The sequence below is a fragment of the Eucalyptus grandis genome, chromosome 10 (genome assembly GCF_016545825.1).
Source record: "Eucalyptus grandis isolate ANBG69807.140 chromosome 10, ASM1654582v1, whole genome shotgun sequence".
NCBI classification, from domain to species: Eukaryota; Viridiplantae; Streptophyta; class Magnoliopsida; order Myrtales; family Myrtaceae; genus Eucalyptus; species Eucalyptus grandis.
The window spans coordinates 36,128,109-36,148,227 of NC_052621.1; the positions used below are offsets into that span (position 1 = coordinate 36,128,109).

At 39.4% G+C, this 20,119-nt stretch overlaps 1 protein-coding gene across 1 annotated transcript; it reads right to left on the reverse strand.

The window, feature by feature from the left end:
* Positions 1-7,423: 7,423 nt before the first annotated feature.
* LOC120288858 lies at positions 7,424-8,304 on the reverse strand. The gene is made up of 2 exons (XM_039303044.1): positions 7,834-8,304; positions 7,424-7,690 (listed from the first exon to the last, which is right to left on the reverse strand). The coding sequence occupies exons 1-2, from the start codon at positions 8,302-8,304 to the stop codon at positions 7,424-7,426; spliced, it is 738 nt and encodes a 245-aa protein (XP_039158978.1).
* Positions 8,305-20,119: the final 11,815 nt, after the last annotated feature.

The window sequence follows — 20,119 nt, forward strand, 5'->3', positions numbered from 1 at the left end:
AGGGGAAAGTGGTGGGGATTAAGGGCTCGACTCAGGGGGAAAGTGGTGGCGATTGAGGGCTCGACTCAGGGGGAAAGTGGTGGCGATTGAGGGCTCGGCTCAGGGGGAAAGTGGTGGGAAAAGTGGTGGGGACCGAATAGAAAAATTGAGGGTTCCGTTGTTCGTTCGCTTTCTTTTATGGGGATCGAATAGAAAAATAGGGTGCGAAGGGGAAAATGAGGCTCGACTCGGAGGGAAACAATGTTGGGACCGGATTTGTTTAATTAATTGGACTGCTTTTGTGGGGGAAACAGTGAGGGACCGAATGTGATTGAATTGAAAAATGGGTGGTGGGGACCTCACTTTGTTTATTCAATTCGGTTTCTTTTGTTTCTGTAAATGCATCGAATTGGGGAGATTAGTCGCATTTGTTTCTTGACAACAAAACGACAATAACTTGTATGTGAAGTTGTTGATTCTGTCATGTGGTCCCAACAAGTAATGACTCTTTTTTTTCATTGGGTGCGGCATTGACATGGACGCGAATCAGATAGGCATCATTGCTTGGTATGGTGGAGAGTTTCTTATTGGCACCAAGAATTGGGAATATACTTGTGGAAATGAAGGTACTATCTATATCAATGTTCGGAAGCCATCATATATTGATTTTCTGAGGGATTTAGTGTATTTTTTACGATGCAAAGTGCAAAAACTACATTACTGTGTTCCTTAGAAGGAATTGAAGGATGGCTTGAGATTTTTTAATGACGATAATGGTATTAAGGATATCATTTACCATTATCTTCACGACGAAGAAGTTAAGGTATATGTTGAGTATTATAGTGATGGTGAGGATGAGGATGAGGATAAGGATGTGGATGAGGATGGGGATGAGTAGACCACTACTGAAGAAGTGAGGAATCCTATTCAAGTAAGTAATCAGGTTGGGGATGAGTTTAGATTAGATGAAAGGAAAAATGAGAGGGAGAAAATTCATATTGATAGATATGAACAAACAGGGAGATGTCCTGAAATCTTGGGTGAAGATTTGGGTGAAGATGTGGGCGATGAAAACTTCATTGGATTAGAATGGGAAATTGCTTTATCTAGTTAATCGGAAGATGAATATTTGGCTTTAGTAAATTTCCCAAGTGACGAAAATGATGATGAACTCACACAGTCAAGACAAAAGCAAAGGAAATTTTTGAGGAAAAAACTTGCAACTTTAGCAAAGAGGCCTGAGCTAGTAAATATGGATGGAGCTCCAGCTGAAAGTAATAGAAGTGAAGATGAAGAAAGCTGCAGCGATGAAGTTGCTGGTTCGGAGAATGAGCTTGACAATGATGATGAAAAACCTGCTCATTGAAGAAAAAGTAAGTACCCTTGCTATGATCTTACTGTTGATAAACTTGTTTTGTCTGTGGGCATGAGATTTAATGATGCTAAACAGTTTAAGGAAGCTGTTGTGAAGAACTTCATTGGTGAACAGAGGAGCGTTCAATTCATTAGAAACACGAGAGAATTTGTGAAAGCTAAGTACTCACAACCCAATTGTTCATGAAAGCTCTATGGTGCGCTGAGTAAGAAGAGGTCATTCCAGATTAGGTCCTTCAATGAGAAGCATATTTGTCCAATTATCTTTAACAATAAAAGGGTAATAAGTGTGTGGTTATCGAAATATATTTTCAACACTATCAAAGCAATGCCCGAGATCAAGAGTCCTGAATTTCAACAGTTAGTAAAAGAGTAAGTAGGGGTTAATGTGTCAATGAATCAATGCAAGAGAGCTAAGATGAAGGTGATGAAAATATTGATGGGTGGATATAAGGAAGAATATGCGTAAGTATATGATTATGCTGGCGAATGCATGTTTCAAAACCCATCTAGTAGGGTATATGTAGAGGTTGTGGAGAGGCCACTCCCTGATCTTGAGCCTAGATTTGATAAATTTTATGTATGTTTTGATGCATGCAAACGAGGCTTCTTAGCTGGTTGTAGAAGAGTTATAGGATTGGATGGATGCTTTCTAAAGGGTTTATGCAAGGGAGAGTTGTTGGCTGTTGTGGGGAGAGATGCCAATAATCAAATGTTTTCGATAGCTTGGGCGGTGGTGAAGATAGAGAATAAGGATATTTAGTTCTGGTTCCTCAAAAATTTAATAGCTGACCTTGAGATAACCGATGAGGAAGGATAGGTATTCATGAGCGACCAACAGAAGATAATTTCATTATCAATTAATTCACTCCATTTTAATATTAATCATTTGCATGTTTTCCCTGACTTGTATTTATTGGTTTGAATTTTTGTAGGGACTTATTTCTGCATTGGCTGAGTTGATGCCACATGCTGAGCATAGAATGTGCGCGAGGCACATATATACAAACTAGTCAAGGAACTTTAAAGGAGATAGGCTGCAGAAGTAGTTCTGGTAGATAGCAAAGAGTACTAACATGACTGATTTCAGATTAGCCAAACAAGGATTGTTGCAGCTGACAAAGGAAGGTTTTGATGCACTCTTTCAAACATAAGCTAAGCACTGGTGTCGGGCCTTCGTCAGCGAAGAGTTCAAATGCGATATCATTGATAACAACCTCAGTGAAGCTTTCAATGGCAGAATTTTAGAGGTCGGGTATAAACTAATCATCAGCATGCTTGATGATATTTGAGTTATGGTAATAACTAGACTGCATAGGCAAAGAGATGAGGCTACAAAATGGGAATAGAGACTATGGCCCTAGGATTGTGAAGAGATTAGATGCAAACATTGCTGCTAGTAGGTTCTGCCATCCAGTTTGGAATTGAGATAATGGATATGAGATTATTCAAAATCAGGATAAGTATGTTGTCAACTTGGATAGAAGAAAGTGTTCATGCCGAGCCTGGCAACTAAATGGAATTCCCTATGCCCATGCCATTTGTGCTATTCAGATGAAGCAAGAAAACCCAGATGATTATCTACATGATCGGTACAAAAAAAACTCATACCTTGCTTCATACCAATTCATGATGCAGCCTATCAGAAGCAATAAATTTTGGAAGCCAACAAATCATAAAAGCCCTCTACCTTTGCCATTGAATAAGCAAATAGGAAGGTCAAAGAGGAGACGAAGAATGCAGCAGGAAGAGGCATCAAGTCAGAGGATGAGTAGGACTGGGGCAAAGATAAAATGCTCCTATTGCTGCAAGGAATGTCACAATAAAAAAGGTTGTGAGCTGAAAAAGCAACATCAACAACAAGCTAATTTAGTGCCAGGGACAGGACCTACTGAAGAGCTTCTTCTTAGGCCTATTGAAGGGAGGACAGAAGGCCCTACTATCATGCCTACTGAAGGGTAAACATAAAGCCCTGCTGTAAGGTAAGTATCATCTTTGCCTCAGTAACTTTTCAGTTCATATTCGATAGAGTTTGATGCCTGATCAGGTGTACTGGTTTCTCTTGTGCTTTTCATCTGTTATGCACTTGTAATTTGAGAAGTTTTCTCAATTTGTTTCCCATCATGAAAATGAGTAGATGTCTAATTATTCAAATAATTGTAATTGGTTATAATCCTAATATAGTACATTATTATAAGGCCTACTAAAGGGCCAGAAACAGGCCCTATTGTAGGCTCAAGTGCAGGAATAGGGATTGGAACGGGCAAGACAGCAACAACAACAATTGAGTCCATTGTTGAGCAAACGAGAAAAAAATATCATGTAAGTTGTACATCGATGTGTTTGTAAATTTGTTATGTGTTTCTTAAGTGAGAAGACGAGCAATTACACAAGTTGCAGAGGTTGCTCCCTCAATTGCTGCTGAAAATGATGCACCACAGTGAACAAAATGGGCTCTTGGAAAAAGATTGAGGCAATATGGTTATGAGATTTACACAGATGAACGTACTGGAATGATTATTTTGAACGTAAGATTTGTAGGCCTCATGCATTTAATTGATTGTACTTCAATTCATTTGGTTGATAATATCGCTATGTTCTTGTAGCTCGGGAGAACTTCGGAGGTACTTCTCTCTCAAGGTGGGCAAATTCAAGAATTAAGGGCATAACCAAAGAAGAGTGCTACAAAGAAGAAGACAGTGAGTATAGCTGCAAAACAGCCATCCAAAAAGAACCCAGCATTAATTACATCTCAACCAATGATTGGGAGCAATAGTGATGATATGGACCAACACATGACACGTGCTCGAACAAAAATAACTGCTGTCAAGAACAAGGAAAAGGAGGTGACAGAAAGCCTAGTTAAAGAACTTGCACATTCAGTTCCAAAGAGTGCTCGGATTATGAATCAATTAAAAAATCCAAGACAAAAAAGGAGATCGGGGTGTTGTCCATATTGACTAATGGGAGGGTGTTGGACATGGTCTCTTTTTATGTGGTGTTAGACATGGTCTCTCTTTTTATGTTTTCTTTTTTTAGGAGGGTGCTGGATATTATATCATTAATGGTAGTTGCTGCATGCATATTACCATTGTTTTTTTTTAAAGAGGATGCTGAATCTTCAGTGATTGGGTAGTGAAGTTATACATGTTTTTCTTTTCTTTTGTAAACAATCAATCAATGTCAATGACAATAGGTGTTTTTGTTATTTTCTCTTAGCTTGGTTTCGGCTAGTAATGCTAGCAAGACAGTTATCAGTTATGGTGTATGCTTTTTTTGCTGTTGGTGCAATATTCTTATGAGGTTGATATTATTTTTAGATTTAGATGTGTGTATATAGTGTTGCTGATTGAAGTTGTGGATGCTATTTGTAGGGTTCTGGTTGTATGTGCTGGTGCAAAAACAATATGCAATTTTGGGTGCCGGTGCATCTTGTTGCATCAACACTTGTATGGGCTGGTGCAAGAACAAGATGCCCCAATGCAATAAGATGCAAGATGCACCACGACTGGTGCAAATTTGAAACTTGGCACTCAAGCAATCACTATTTACAACTTGTACAACAAAAATAATCACTTTGTAATCGCAACGAACACTAAATGATCACTTTTTTTTATAAAAACTTGACACTCAAGCGATTACTATTTACAACTTTTGGCATTCAAATGGTCAATCGTGAATTTGCCACCATCCCTTAATTTCGCCATGGTTTGCAGTTGCAGCAAACCAGCAAACCATTACAATGATAAAAATGCAGCAACCATTCTATTTGAAGCAAAAACTAACCAAAATAAATATTGATAATACATAACTAAACAATAAAAATTTTAAGTGCTCGAACTAATGCATTCTAACTCCAACATTCCATTTCGCTATGGTTTGTAGTTGCAGCAAACCAGCAAACCAGCAAACCATTATATATGAAGTAAAAACTAACCAAAACAAACATTGGCAATACACAACTAAACAATAAAACTTTAAAGTGCTCACAACTAATACATTCCAACTCCAACCTTGCATTTCTACCATAGATTACAACAAAACCTTCTGTTTCATACAAAAATTGCAATAAACTAAAAACACATTTTACTTATAAATAATCCAATACAAGTGCATATTCCATGTCTTTGACTATGGTAGACATACAAACTTCTTCTCATTACTCACTTTACATTTGAATAAACTACCCAAGAGAATAAGAACACAATCAACGCTCGATAAAAATTTCTTTCAATTTTTAGCTTTGAAACCTCCCTCTTCAAATGGTCGACCAGAGATGTTAAACCCTTCATTTAAGCTTGCATTGAGTAAAAAAAAGCTTGCATTGAGTTGACATCCTCCAACTCGTTCATTAACGCAGGTGGAGGTTGATTTCGGCCTTCAAGTAACTCTAGGATCACCTCTGTCGCTCGATCAAAGAATTTTCTATCAATCCATTTGAAATATTTACAATTCGAGCCTTCTCTATATCTACCGTACCCATGGAATCTTCTCCTAGGATTCAACCAAATTCAAGATGTTCTTCTCGGACTCGGTAACCCACAATAACAATAACGCTTACCATCTAATTCACTTTTTTTTATAAGAATGTGAGCCGCTGCTGAAGCTTCTGCCCTCCATTTGCATGAGTGAGCTGATAACTTTGGGAGAAAATCGAAATATTCACTCGAATTGATCAAATTGGAGATTTAGGGTTTTCAAATTCCAATTCTGCTCGAATTTTGAGATTTAGGGTTTCTTATTTGGGAGAAAAAATGCTAGACGGCATCATTGTGTCGTTTGCATGCTGATTGTATTCTCCGCGATCCACGTCGACTCCAAATATTAATAAAAAAAATTGCCACATCGGATTTTCGGCCAACTAGATCGACGTTGGCACTGAAATGAGCGTTTTTCAAAAATTTTGGCACTTAAATGATCCGATTGAAACTTTTGGCACCAAAATGAGCGACGTACACAAGTTATGGCACTGATTGTGTACTTCTTCCTCAACTTGCAAACAAGTCTAAACATAGGACATCCTTCCACAGGAGCCTCCCAAACTTGAGAAACAATAGCATTGAACTCCGAATGCTTCATTCAAAAGCCCTAAAATTTGAACGACTTCCTCCGAGGAATCGGGTTAAGCACCTTGACCACCACGGGAGTGTGATCGGAGATACCTGGCACCAAGAAGGAAGCTTCAGAGTACGAGAACTCATGGCTTCATTTACAATTCACCATAACTCTATCGATCTTTCTTGCTTTCCTAGTAGAGCCCACTGAAGTTGTCCAAGTGTATCTGAATCCTACATATCTTAGGTCTTCGAGTTCCGCTTGTGCCAAGCACTGTCCAAACTTGTCAAAAACACGATATCTAAGCATTGGATCTGCCAACCCGGTCAGATGGGTCTTTAATAGCATTAAAGCCTCCCATCACAAGCCAAGCCGAGTTTTGCAAAGCAATGCTTCTAAGAACAAGATCCTCCCATAGAGATCTCTTGAGCGTGAACGTGTGCTCGCCAAAAACCACTAACACACAACAAGCCACTCCAGAATCCAATCATTTAAGGTTCCCATGCACTGCTTGATCTGAAATAGAGAGAGCTTCAAAGCTAACCCGAGCCGGGTCCCATCCAACCCAAATCCTACCCCTAGGGGAGAATTCATAGTTTGAGACCCAAGACCAATCTCTCAACAAAGTCCCAGAGATTGAATTGAATAGATTTTGTGGAACCTTCGTTTCCACTACACCAATCAAACACAATTGGTTTGAGAAAGCCAAGCTTCGAACCTCAGCTTGTCTGGTGGGGTTAACAAAGCCCTTCACATTCCAACAACCTATATACATATACAAAGAGAGAGGAATAGGATTACCTCCTCATCGGTAGCTTGTGCTGATTGGAAGGCGGAGCAGGCCAAGAGGAGCGAGGCGGCGAGTCAGGAGCTAGAGCCATCAAGTTGTCTTGGATGGACTTCACACCCGTAGAAATAGGAGGGGCTTTCGGAGACGGGCAGGGGGATAACAGGTCATCTGAGCTGGCAATCCAGTTTGCCGATCGATCCAACTCCTTCCTAGGGCTCACTGGCTCTATTGAATCTTCACCAGGACCGATCGGCCCTCTTCGGCTGTTGGGGCATGTGCTTCTGTCATTGTAATAATTCGCAATCCTCTCTCGGCATTGCAAGTTGAAGTAGAAGGTAAACTCCTATCTACTGCAGCTGCCTTCTCTTTGTTTGTGCGATCCTCATCCCCCGAGCTAACCAGAAGTGCCAAGGCAATTTCCCTAGGAGGAGGGTCCTTCTTCTTCTTCCCTTTAGCAAGATTCCACCCTATCTTAGCCTGCCGAGGTCTATCCTCCAACACAGGATCATCAGCAGGTAGATGTGACGCATCAAGAGGGGTGGAATCAATCTGCTCTTGCTAAGCCTGCCTTCGTTGGCCTTCAACTTTTGCAAGGGCTTTAATCAAAATAGGAGGAGATGGGGCTAGAGACGTACCTTGGGGAACAAGGGAAGCAACGGCCGGAGCCTATTAAGCGGCAGACACAGCGAAGGACGAGCAGGGGTATGGGCACATTTATGGCTGAAGATTCCACACCCTGAGCATGCAGTAGGTCTCCATTCATACTCCACCCCCACTAAGCATGATTCACCATTGTGGACAACTTCTATAGCATCATAAATGGGTTGCTTCATTGTAATTTCAACACAGACTTTGGCAAAAGCTAGCATCTTTATCTGCTTAGTGCACAAGTCCACATACAGTGGCTTGCCAACTGCGCTAGCCACCTTGCTGATCCCTTGCGAAGACCAGAAGGCAAGAGGAAGGTTCCTCCGCCTAATCCACACAGGCACAATCAAATGGCTATCTTTCTTTAGCTCCAATGCGGGTTCCCATTCTTGCAAAACCAAGGGCACTCTAGCAACCGTGATAGCCCCCTCTCGGGACCTTTCTGCGAAAATCTCCATCGAGACACATGGAAAAAAAAAAAAAGCCTTGTCCATTAGACATTACCTCCACCAGATTCAACTCCCACACGTTTTTAAGTGCCAATTCAATTACTTTGAACGGTAATCTCTTGCCAATAAAGTAACCCACAAGGCACTCTTGCAGCTTAGCATCAGCAGCCTCAAGTGTATCATCAGATAGCTCAACAACCAATTTGTTGTTGATATATGAAGGAGGAAAAAACTCCAAATCATAGCACTTTGCAGCAACCTTGGCTACGCTGGCCTAAGCACGGGCATTCAGGTTCTTTGACTCCCTCCTAGGCCGAGGACGCTTAGAGCTAAACCTACCTCGGCTTCTACCTCGAGGCCCAGCAGGAGCATGAGGGGGCCGAGCCACCTGAGGATTATCACTTGAAATAACTAGAGATGGAGCATCACGTTTTGAATCCTCCTTCGATGTACCAACCTGAGCCGAATGGCCATGAATAGGAGGAGGCGGGCTTCGAACACTAGGCCCTTCCCCAGCCCATCGATGTGGGCCAAACCCGACTCGGAGGCCATCTCAGCAAAGAAACCGCGAACACAATAGCAATAGACGAAGAGAAACCCTAACCGAGCTCACACATCACGGCCCAAACAAGAGCGTACCAAGGCAAACTCTTTGGGGAAATCTGTGCGCAGCAACTCAGAACTCATTCCTTCTCCGTCCTTGAAGCGCCGCCCTCTCTAGAGCTTGCCGCCGTGATCCTCCGGTCCCCGTGGAATGCAAGAACAGAGGGACTTCGCCGCAACGTGGGCTTGCCCCTCGCTGGTGAAGGGAGCAGTGGAATCTTGAATGCTTATGTCGCCCCCCGTCGTTGCCGGATCAAGCTTGGTAGTGGTGGCTGATGCACGTGCAAGGAGGGACGCCATAGGGAGCTTGCTGGTTGCCGGAGGGTTTCGCTCCGGTGCGTGTGCAGGGAGGGATGCTGCAGGGGAGATGGCTGGTCGCTGAAGGGTTCCGCTCCGATATTCTTTTTCCACAAAATTTCTCCCTTTTTGAATGAAAAATCATCAACCAATATTCTTTTTCCTGGTCAAATAAAATGAGTCTAAAGCAAAACTCATTTTTACTACAACAAAGTCTTTGCTTTTTAATTTCTTTAATCGTAGTGAGATGTGCATTATTGAAGCAAAACTCATTATTTGTTGTTCTCGAGTGTGGTGATGCATCGTGTAACTAGTCCAATGCTCTTCTTCCTCAAGCCATCAATATAAGCGCCGGATATATCGCTCCAATTAGGGACCATTTAGAAATAATAATATGAGTACTGATTTCACCTAAGTAAGTCATTCCATAATTACGTAGTGAGTACTGATTTCACCTAATTAATTAGATTCAATTTCGCTTAAAGACATGAGTTAACAATATCTCGAAAGAATGAGTATATATTGACAGACGATTTAACTATGATTCTATTAATGCAGGACTATTGTCCATAGAAAGTTTGTGGAATCAATATTAATTGTTTTAAAACTTTTGGCTGTTATATTAAGACATTGTTTAATATTAAGAAAGTTTGTGAACATTTTAACATGGTATTAGAGCCAGATTCTACCTCAATTTAATTATCATATGCAATCCTGTTTGTCAAATTTTTTTGTGATCTCCCTCCATGTTATAATATAAATCAAGTGGAAAAACAAGAGAGAGCCCAAAGTCTAAATCTAGCAGTTATTGAACAGACCAAATTCAACTGAATAGTCAACTTGAATGAATTATTATTATATCCAATGTGAACTTTTCCTATTCCTACCACCTCACATCTTGGGTACTAGTATAAAGCTAATAGTAATATGGGCCTTCAATCATGTATATTGATCGATGTTGCTCCTCTTGTGTGCGTCTTTTGCTTCTTTATTAGCCCGCGACTGAAGCCGGTAGCTCCAGCCCAACAAAATACATCTCTCTCTCTCTCTCTCATTGAGAAAGCCATAAAATAAAACGATAAGAAGAGAGAAGCAAAATGATAGACAAGAAACCAAACTTGTACTCCAGTTCTAGCAAGGGTGTATGGTCGAGATTGATGAGAGAGGATTAATTTTTAAAAAAATTAATCACACCTAATTAATTACAATGGTCAAAGGCCCAATAAGAGATGAACGCTTTTAAGTTCTTGAGCTGCTATGGCAGAAATTGAGAATAAATAGACTATTTGGACCTAACTTTTTCCGAATTGCAAGGTTTCGACAAGTATCGACTGTAAGGCACCTCGAACATACTTCATTGATGGAGCAACATATTCATATAAGGCACACTGAAGAAGACAAGTAGTTGAGAAAAGTTTCAAACTTCGGAATTCTAATTTTCACGTCCCTCACTTCAACTTGACCGAATGACTTCCTTTAAATACTCATCCACGCCATACTAGCCGTTGACATTCTTCGGAAGGATTTCTTCCAATCAACCCATATGACATAATCTATTAAAGAGATCTTGTAGCCGTTTGAAGATAGAGATGAAAATTCAATTAATACTGGTCGTCCATACAATCAGAATTTAGGTTTTCATAAATAGAATTTTCTCATAAGGAACTTATCTTCAAGATTGATCTTGTCAAATTTGTGATTAACTTAATCAATATATATATATATATATAGTGAAATTCTTGGCCAGAAGATAGTCGTTGAAAGAATCTTTTGTTTCCAAATGAAGTTCATATGTATCACATGTCGTCGACTCTGGTTCTAGACTCTTTCTCATTATAGACACAATCTCAGTCTGGACTTTGTCAAAATGCAAAATACTTGTAGGATCAAATAGACTTAAGCAAAAGTCTTCAATAGAAACTTGATAAATCCTCAAAAATAACTCACAAGAAATTTGTACTTAAAATAAGCATTAGAAACAAAAAGTTTTGTCAACTTCAAAATTTGGTAGGAGTTCTCTCAACAATCTCTCCATTTTTTATGGTAACAAAACTTTCATGTAGATCTAAAGAACAATACTTTAAGTTACCTTGCAAAACAACACTTTAGCAACAGAAGATATAGAGTTACGAATAAGCAAATATTAGGTAAGCATCATACTTATTGAAAGCAATCACAACTCAAAAAGTCTGCAAAAATTTGTACAAGAAGCACACCAACACACCAAAATATTAAAATCTACAAAGTCTCCTTTTTTGTCAACAGCAAAAAAAGAAAATCAAACTAGCATAAACATAGAAATGAAGTTTTGGAAATATCTAGGGTTTTTAGGAACACAAATAAGACGAAAATCCTCCAAATTCTGCACGGTCTCCTCAAGCTTTGTCAGGCACTGACCAAAGACAGTCTCGACCTTAGCTAAATTATGAACTGCTCGCTAGTTGATGGTTCGAACTTTGTCATCAAGAGGTTGTACCTTCCCACTAAGAGATTCTGCGGTAGTATCAAGAGAGGCATGCAACCACAAAGTCAAAACACTTGTGATGTAGAAAGTGTGTCTTGAACTCAAGTGCCTCATCGTCAATTCTCTTGTGACTTTGTTGGTCTACCATGACGAAAGCTTTCCTGATCTAGTTGAAAGACAAGAGGAGAGGGAAGTCACTTTTGATGACTATGGATTCATCACTCAAGACAGAATAATTGAGACCGTAAAAGAGAGAAGACAAGGAGAACAAAGTTTGAATAGCGTCATCTAGTTCATGCACATAGAATATTCGCTAAGTCATCTACTTCTATCGCTAGCTATATAAAGAGAATTAAATCAAAGCTGACATTATTCTAATAATTAGAATAATAACATGAGTGTATAAACTTTCAAATACATTCCAAAGTATGCCATTTCATAATTTCAAAGTGAATACTAATTTCACCTAATTAATCATATTTCATTTCATAATTTCAAAGTGAGTACTTATTTCACCTAATTAATCAGATTTAATTTCTTTTAAAGACTAAGTTAACGATGTCTTGAATAATTAAGTATATCGATAGGTGATTTAATTTTGATTCTATTAATGTGGGACTATTGTGTATACAAAGTTCGGAATCAATGTTCATTGTTTTAAAAACATTGACTATCTTATGAAGACATTGATTAATATTAAAATTTCATTTTAAAATATCTCACATCGCTTGTTTACAGAGAATTCATATGCTCTTTATGTACAAATGATCCCCCACTATCTAAAAGCTTGGTTTTTTTGGATTATACATTCTAGACGGTATTAAAGGCAATTTCTACCCCCTTTCATTTCCCCATATGCAGCTTGTTTGTGGAATTTCATGTGATCTCCATCCTTGTTATAATCTAAATAACGACATGAAGTAGATGGAATGACAAGAGGGGCCCAATCTCTAAATCTTTCATTTATACTTGACCGGACCAAAGTTAACTGAATAGTCAAATTGAATGATTTATTATATCCAATGTGAACTTCTCCTATTCCTACTACCTCAGATTCTGGGTACTAGTATAATGTTAAATTAATATGGGTTGCATGTAATATCTTCAATTATGTATATTGGCAAGAGACCTTTCTCTGTCTTCTAGAAAGGGAAGAGCAACGCTACTTATCATAAACATAAAATCAAATTTATAGTTCAATTCTAGCAAGTTTGTATGGTTGAGATTGATGAGAGAGGATTAATATTTTTTTTAAATTACATTAATCACACCTAATTGATACTAATAGTCAAGGCCCAATAAAAGATTACTGTCGCAACCTACCCTTTCTATTTGATGGGGAAAGGGAAAGGACAATATAGATTTAGGGGTATATCCTAAATGATGAGCCTAAGGCACTTAATTAGGTGTGGGCTCTCCCAAGCCCTTAATCCACGCAACGTTGGGATATTTGATATTAAATAAAATTGACATCATGAGAATTTCAAATGAAGAGTCGCCACCAGTTTATTGTGGTCAGCTAAAAGCTAAGTGAGGCATGAAAGTATACATTACGTCCGACACAACTAGAGCACCTATGTTCGATGACTTGATTATATTGATTAATCAACTAGTGTCATTTCGTTATTTAATCTTGTTCAAATACAAGAATGATGTTTGTCAAGCGGTTTGGATTGATTTTTGAGCTTATCCACTAATACGATAGATGATCATACATGTGTGCAATTATTAAAATAACAATCAACAACTAATGGAGCATTAAATAAATTGTGAGAAGAAGGAAGAATCTAACACTAAGAAATAAGAAAAAAATGACATTCTTAATTAAGCCAAATGTAAACAACAATAATCATTTAAAGTGTGCAATCCAATGATAAATGAAGTAGAAATGCAAAAACAGCGACCTAACCTCTATTTTTAAGGACATTCAAACCCTATTGCAAAGCTCCAAGAACTTTTTTAGTATGGAGCACATCCTTCTTTCAATTATAGACTTTCACACATTTGAAGAGAATACTTCTTGAAAACTAATTTTAATGCTTTTTCCTAATTTTTAGACGAAAATAGAACTTTTTTTTTTTTTTTTATAAGTAAATACAATAATTTCTTTTACATGATTTTTAAACTTTTATTTTGTAAAAAAATTCAGAACATTCTTTTTAATCCAAAAATAGGGACACCGGGCTGGGCCCAGGGGCCTTGTCCCAATATAGGCTGCGCTGGCTCGGGCTAAGGACACAAAAATTGGGCCTGATTCCAGTACATCAGGTCCTTCTCAAATAAAACAAATCCGCTAGCCCAACCCGAAACTACTTAAGCCGAGCGAAGCCCAAGCTTTATAAAACTAAATCAACCCCAACCTCAACGCTCAAGCCCACTTACGCTGAACCCAATTTATTGAAAGACCTAATAGAACCCTAAGTTCCCTAAACCTGCCCAAGCCTACCGTCCACAAACGAGAGCCGCTTCCCCGCCCGCTCCTCACCAGGCCATCACTGTTGTCCATCATCAACCATTCAAGATCTTGCAAAAAAATACGGCCACAACGTAGCTGGAGCAAATTGGGCATTAGGAACTCAATAGACAAAATAATGAGGGCTCATTCAGGAACCGTCACAAGGCCTTTGCTACACCGACACACCTCACCGTTTTAGCCTCTAGCATGCATGCGGTTCACCAAAAAAGATCAGAAGAGAATGTGGGCAGAAATTCAGGGTAGCACGAATCATACTAAACGTCGACACACCAGCTCACCAGCCAAGCACTAATATGCATAACAGAACAGAAGGGCTTTCTCGATCACTTATCAGAAGCATTTCATCGAGCGAGTCTTTATGTCCGACTGAAAGCGGTGAGGCACACCGATGAACTGACACTTGTGGTGTCGAGTTCATCCTTACATTGATCAGAGGACATCTCTAGTCGACGAAAATACTTCAAACGAATCCAAGACGCGCTTCACGGAAACAAACTAAGCCTCGGCCTCATTTTAGATTGACACTAACTGAGGCATTATATCAAACGCTTGGGAGCGTCAAATGAAAGGCAACTACGGACAAGAAACAAGACTCAAAACCGGATCAAAGCTCAACAGGCATCGGCAGGGAATGCTCAACATCAACGAAGGACATCATAAGCGAACCCAAAATGCACGCCCCCGCTCAGTATCTTGTGCAAAAACATGAAAGAGCAAGGCAAAAGCAGGGCACAAAATGGGGAAAATAGAGGCGGTCGATGGAGGTCCCTACCCAGCTCGGCAGCGGCGAATGAGGGCGAGCTCGATAGATCGGATCACGTCGGCGCGCCTCCGAGCCAAGATCCTCGGGAAATCAACACAACCCGAAATAAAAAAATAAAAAAATAAAAAATAAAAACTCGCACCGAGGCCTACCGTGGGGAAAGGGACACGTCAGCGAGGGTCGGCGGTCGAAATCTAGGCGCGGTGGCTACCGGAGGAGGCCTTCCACTCTCGGCCTCGCTCTTCCTCTCGGTCTCTCAATCTCTCTCTCTCTCTCTCTCTCGGAATCGCTTTGCCAGCTGCCAGCTGCCGGGGCGCTTGCCCTCGACCAGACATCATCGCGCGACGTTCCCTGCGGCTGTCCTGTTCCCCGTCGTAACAGTGTCCCCGTCGCGCTGCAGAGGGCGTGAGCCGTGAGGGAAAGAGAGGGGAAGAAGAGGAAAGGGCCGGGCCGGTGAAAAGATCAAAAGGGAATGAAGAGGGCCGAGCCCGAGCAGGGGAAGGAAAAAGGAAAGAAAGGGCCGGGTCGGAAGAGAAGTGTTATTTGGTAGATAAAGATCATGGTGACGAAAAGGTTATGAGCTAAGTTTTCTAAAATCTACGATGAAAATTGAGCTTCGAGAAGCTTGAGAAAGATATAATAAGAGTTTTGTCCAGTGAGGTCTAGAAGATCCAATTTTCTTGGTTAATAGGCTACTCTTCGCTTGTTTTATCCCCAAAAAGTATAAGGCTACACATTACTTGGCATACTTCATTGCTGGAAATCATTTCAAGTTGAACATATAAATTGTTTTTGTTGGAATTAATCCAGAGAAAGCACACTGTTTGTTGCAATCAGAACATGAAAGTAAAGAAGATGATAACAACTTTATAATTCCATTCCCTTTACAAATCTTGGAGAAGAAGAAAATAAGATATAACATAAAATTGGAGGTGAGGTACGGATAACCGAATCTCCTTAAGGCGATTAGTTCCTGCCAAAGGTGCCCCACAGATTCACGAACTATGCCTCCCAAGATACAACACCTTGAACTTGTTTGGATTAGCACTATGCAAACGGGACTCTGTCGAACCGTTCAATTGAACAAGACACTTAGGAAAATCGGAAGAGTAGAAGAGGACATCAAAGCTCTTTTTTGGAATTGAATCGGGAAAACCAAAAGACCCCAAAACACTTATGAAGCTCTATGCTCATATATGCTCATATCTATTTATAGAGCTTTTTAGTTCATTAACTAAAGAGATACATGAATTAAATAGACGCGTGTATCCACGAGATTCATAAATAAAGAGATACATGAATCCAAGAGATTCATGTATCCAAAGATACGTGAATTCAAGAGATTCATGAACTCAATAAATACATGAACTAAACAATACATGAATCTAGGAAATTCATGAATTCAATAGATACGTGAACATAAAAGTATAAGAAATTCATGAATCCAAAAAGAGATACGTGAACAGAAAAAACGTATCTTAATTTATTGGCTTCCGTTGATCCATTAACCATAATTATAACCATAATTACAACAATCCCCCACGTTAATGGATCAACAAAACATTTTTGACTCGAAGGAATCTGAGCATGCCTGTTGAAATAAACCGCATCAAGATAGGTAGCTTTCGCTTTGAACCTTCTTTAGTGAAAGCCTATCGGACTTACTTAACTAGTCGATGGACTAAGCCTTGAATCGCCAGTTGTTTGTGTAAGCCTAGACAATAAACCTCACACGGAGTATTTCCAATTCAAGATTGATTCTCGGATGTGTTCATTCTTTCGGCCCTGAACCTCTCGAGATTCATGCGTGCTTTAGAAAATCTAGCCTTTAAAGATTTTCATAGAGTCGGCCAGCTCCACGCATATAGGTGCATTCCTATTAAAGATATCCTACCATATCTCACTTGGATGTTACTTGGATGTTACATTCAAAGTTATAGGAATCATTAAACGCATAGCGTACCCTTAATAACGCTGTAGGAAAGCACTGTTGCATCATAGGAATGGTAGACAGTGCCTACACTAGAGTTTCCAAAATTTGCGTTGTCCTATTGAACCTAGACCATGGGATCTCCAATCGCATAGGTTAGGTTTTCACCCTGGAATCTCTTTATTGGGTTAAGGCTCTTAAACCCATTCCCCTCGATGCGCAGTTTATTTGCTCTTTCAACAAACCTTTTGTCAGCGAAGCCGCAATATTTTCCTTTGACTTTACAAAGTCTAAAGAAATTATTCCATTTGAGAGCAACTGCCTTACGGTGTTATGTCTACGACAAATATGTCTAGACTTACCGTTATAATTCACATTATGGACCCCCACACTTTAAGAAAATTGTAGGATGACAACTTTTATTCCATAACTCGTATGGAGTTTTACCTAGCCTTTTGTGGGGTATTTTATTAAGAATAAAATTTGCAGTTAAAACTACCTCCCCCCACAAGTTCTGAGGTAAACCTGAACTCAAAAGCATGGCGTTAGCCATCTCCTTTAGTATCATGTTCAATTGTTCAGCAACTCCATTTTGTTGTGGAGTATAAGGTGCAGTCGTTTGGAGAATTATTCCAAAACTAGCACAAAACTCTTTCAAATTGATTGAACTGTATTCTCCTCCTCTATCAGACCTAAGCACTTTGATTCGTTTATCAAGTTGGTTTTCAACTTCATTTTTATACTTGACAAACATGCTCATAGTCTCATCTTTACCAGTTAGTAAATAAACATAGCAAAATCTGGTACAGTCTTCCACAAATGTGATGAAGTACTTCTTTCCACCTCTACTTTCTACAAATTTTAAATCACATAGATCACTATGGATTAATTGTAGAGGTTCACTTGTTCTTTCAATGGATTTGAAAGGTTTCTTGGCAAACTTGGCCTCAACACAAGTCTCACACTTGTAACGAGGCATCCAACTCAAATCTTGGAATTAACCCCAAGTTTGCTATTCTCTTCATTGTACCATAGTTTACATGTCCTAATCTACCATGCCATAGATAAGGAGACACAACAAAGTGTAAACTGAAGACTTTTCTTTATTAATAGTCTTTGGGTACACATACTTTGAGTTTACATCAATGACAGCCACATTGGCCTTAAACAGGTCATTACATAAGTACCATTTCCCCACATACATCCCTCCTTTTGAAAGTACAAACTTGTCAGATTCAAATACAACTTTGAAACCCTTATTGACAAGTATAGGGCCAGAAATTAGATTTTCCGAATATCGGTACATGCAGCACATTCAGCAGGGCGACCTCCTTGCCAGATGTAAACTTCAGGATCACCTTTCCTCTTCCGGCAATTTTTGCTGATGCGAGTTAGCCATATAAAGCTTCTCGTCTTCTTCAGCCTTCTCATAAGATGAGAACATGTGTTTATCTGCACAGATGTGATTTGTGGCACCCGTGTCTAGCCACCAGCCATTAGTGTTCGACACTAGAGATGCTTTGGACATCACCATAGCAAACAATCTCTCATTAGCTGTAACTGGAGGCGTTGCCATCACAGTAGGCAAGGTTCGTTGAACCATCCCCCCGAAACAGAGCCAAAAGCCATTTGGCCTACACTGCTCTGAAAAACAGTCTCGGTATACCGGTCATATGACTTGTACCCGCACCACCAAAATTGGTGTTGGCCCAAGGGCCCGTAGCATTGGCTGCTACAAATTCAGACCTCGAGGGTTGAACATCTTCCATAGCATCGGTCGAATCGACCATAGGAACGTCTCCAGAAACATTCGGGACATTGAAGGGCACTTGGTTGTTTCCAGCCATCTCAATAATCTGACAAGAACAATAAACAGTAAGTGAATAATCGCCTTAAGATTGTTGTAATTATGGTTAATGGATCAACGAATGCCAATAAATTAAGATACGTCGTTTCTATTCACGTATCTCTTTTGGATTCATGAATTTCTTAAACTTTTCCGTTCATGTATCTATTGAATTCATGAATTTTCTAGATCCATGTATCTTTTTAGTTTATGTATTTATTGAGTTCACGAATCTCTTGAATTCACGTATCTTTGGATTCGTGAATCTCTTGAATTCATGTATATCTTGATTCATGAATTTCGTGGATACATGCGTCTATTTAATTCATATATCTCTTCTGTACATGAACTAAAAATATCTATAAATAGATGGGAGCATAGAGCTTCATTATGGTTTTTGGTTTTTCCGACTCGATTCCAAAAAGGCTCTGATACACTTTTCTACTCTTCTGAATTTTCTGAGTGTGCTAGTTCAATCGAACGGTTCGGCGAGTCCCGTTTGCATAGTGCTAATCCAAACGGGTTCGAGGTGTTGTATCTTGGCAGGCATAGTTCGTGAATCTGCGGAGCACCATTGGCGGGAACTAATTGCCTTAAGGAGATTCGGATATCCGTACCTCACCTCCAATTTCATGTTCTGATTGCAACAAATAGTTTGTGTTTTATTTTTTGGATTATTTTCCAACAATTTTGTCTATTTTCACAACATTACAATTCTTGAAAACAAAACTGATATTGTTGTGGTATAAATTAAGTGAAATATATCAATGATACCATGGCAACATATCGCCTGAATAAAGAGAGCTAGCAAGCTGATCCATGTATCCCAAGCAACTATATATGGGGTGGTCTGAATTGTAGTTATGTGAAGACAAGTAACACCTTAGTTGTAACAACTCAGTTTGACAAGAGTGAGGAGTCGTCACTAGGGCAAAATGGCTCAGATAAGGTACAACTCTGGCAAGCTTCTAGGATGGAGAAGGGAACAGGAATCCAAATCACATATTGAACAAGGAGAGAGCGTGCTTAAGATATACATGCAAAAAATGAAATTAATTCATAGAGGTGCTTTTTGATGTGATGAAATTTTTGCTTTGGAACTCTAAAGTTAAGCTCTAGTTCATGCTAGAACATTACTAGGATGGGTAACCTCATCGAAAAGTACCTACTTGTACACCAAAGGAAAAAACAATGAGGTTCGGTATGTGATGGATTAAAGTGAACAATACCTTAGTAAGTTAATTCAAAGAAGTCACATTACTGAGCAAGAACTTCAAGTGAAGTTATCCAATTTTGAGTTGTCTAGAAATTTGGTGGTGGAAGACAGGATGCACTTGATGTAGCAAATACAAAAATAAAATTTCTCATCTATCTTTTACTAAATTGTAAGTATCCTAAGCATAAAAATTCATATTGCATAAGCATGACTGTGGAGGGCAAAAACC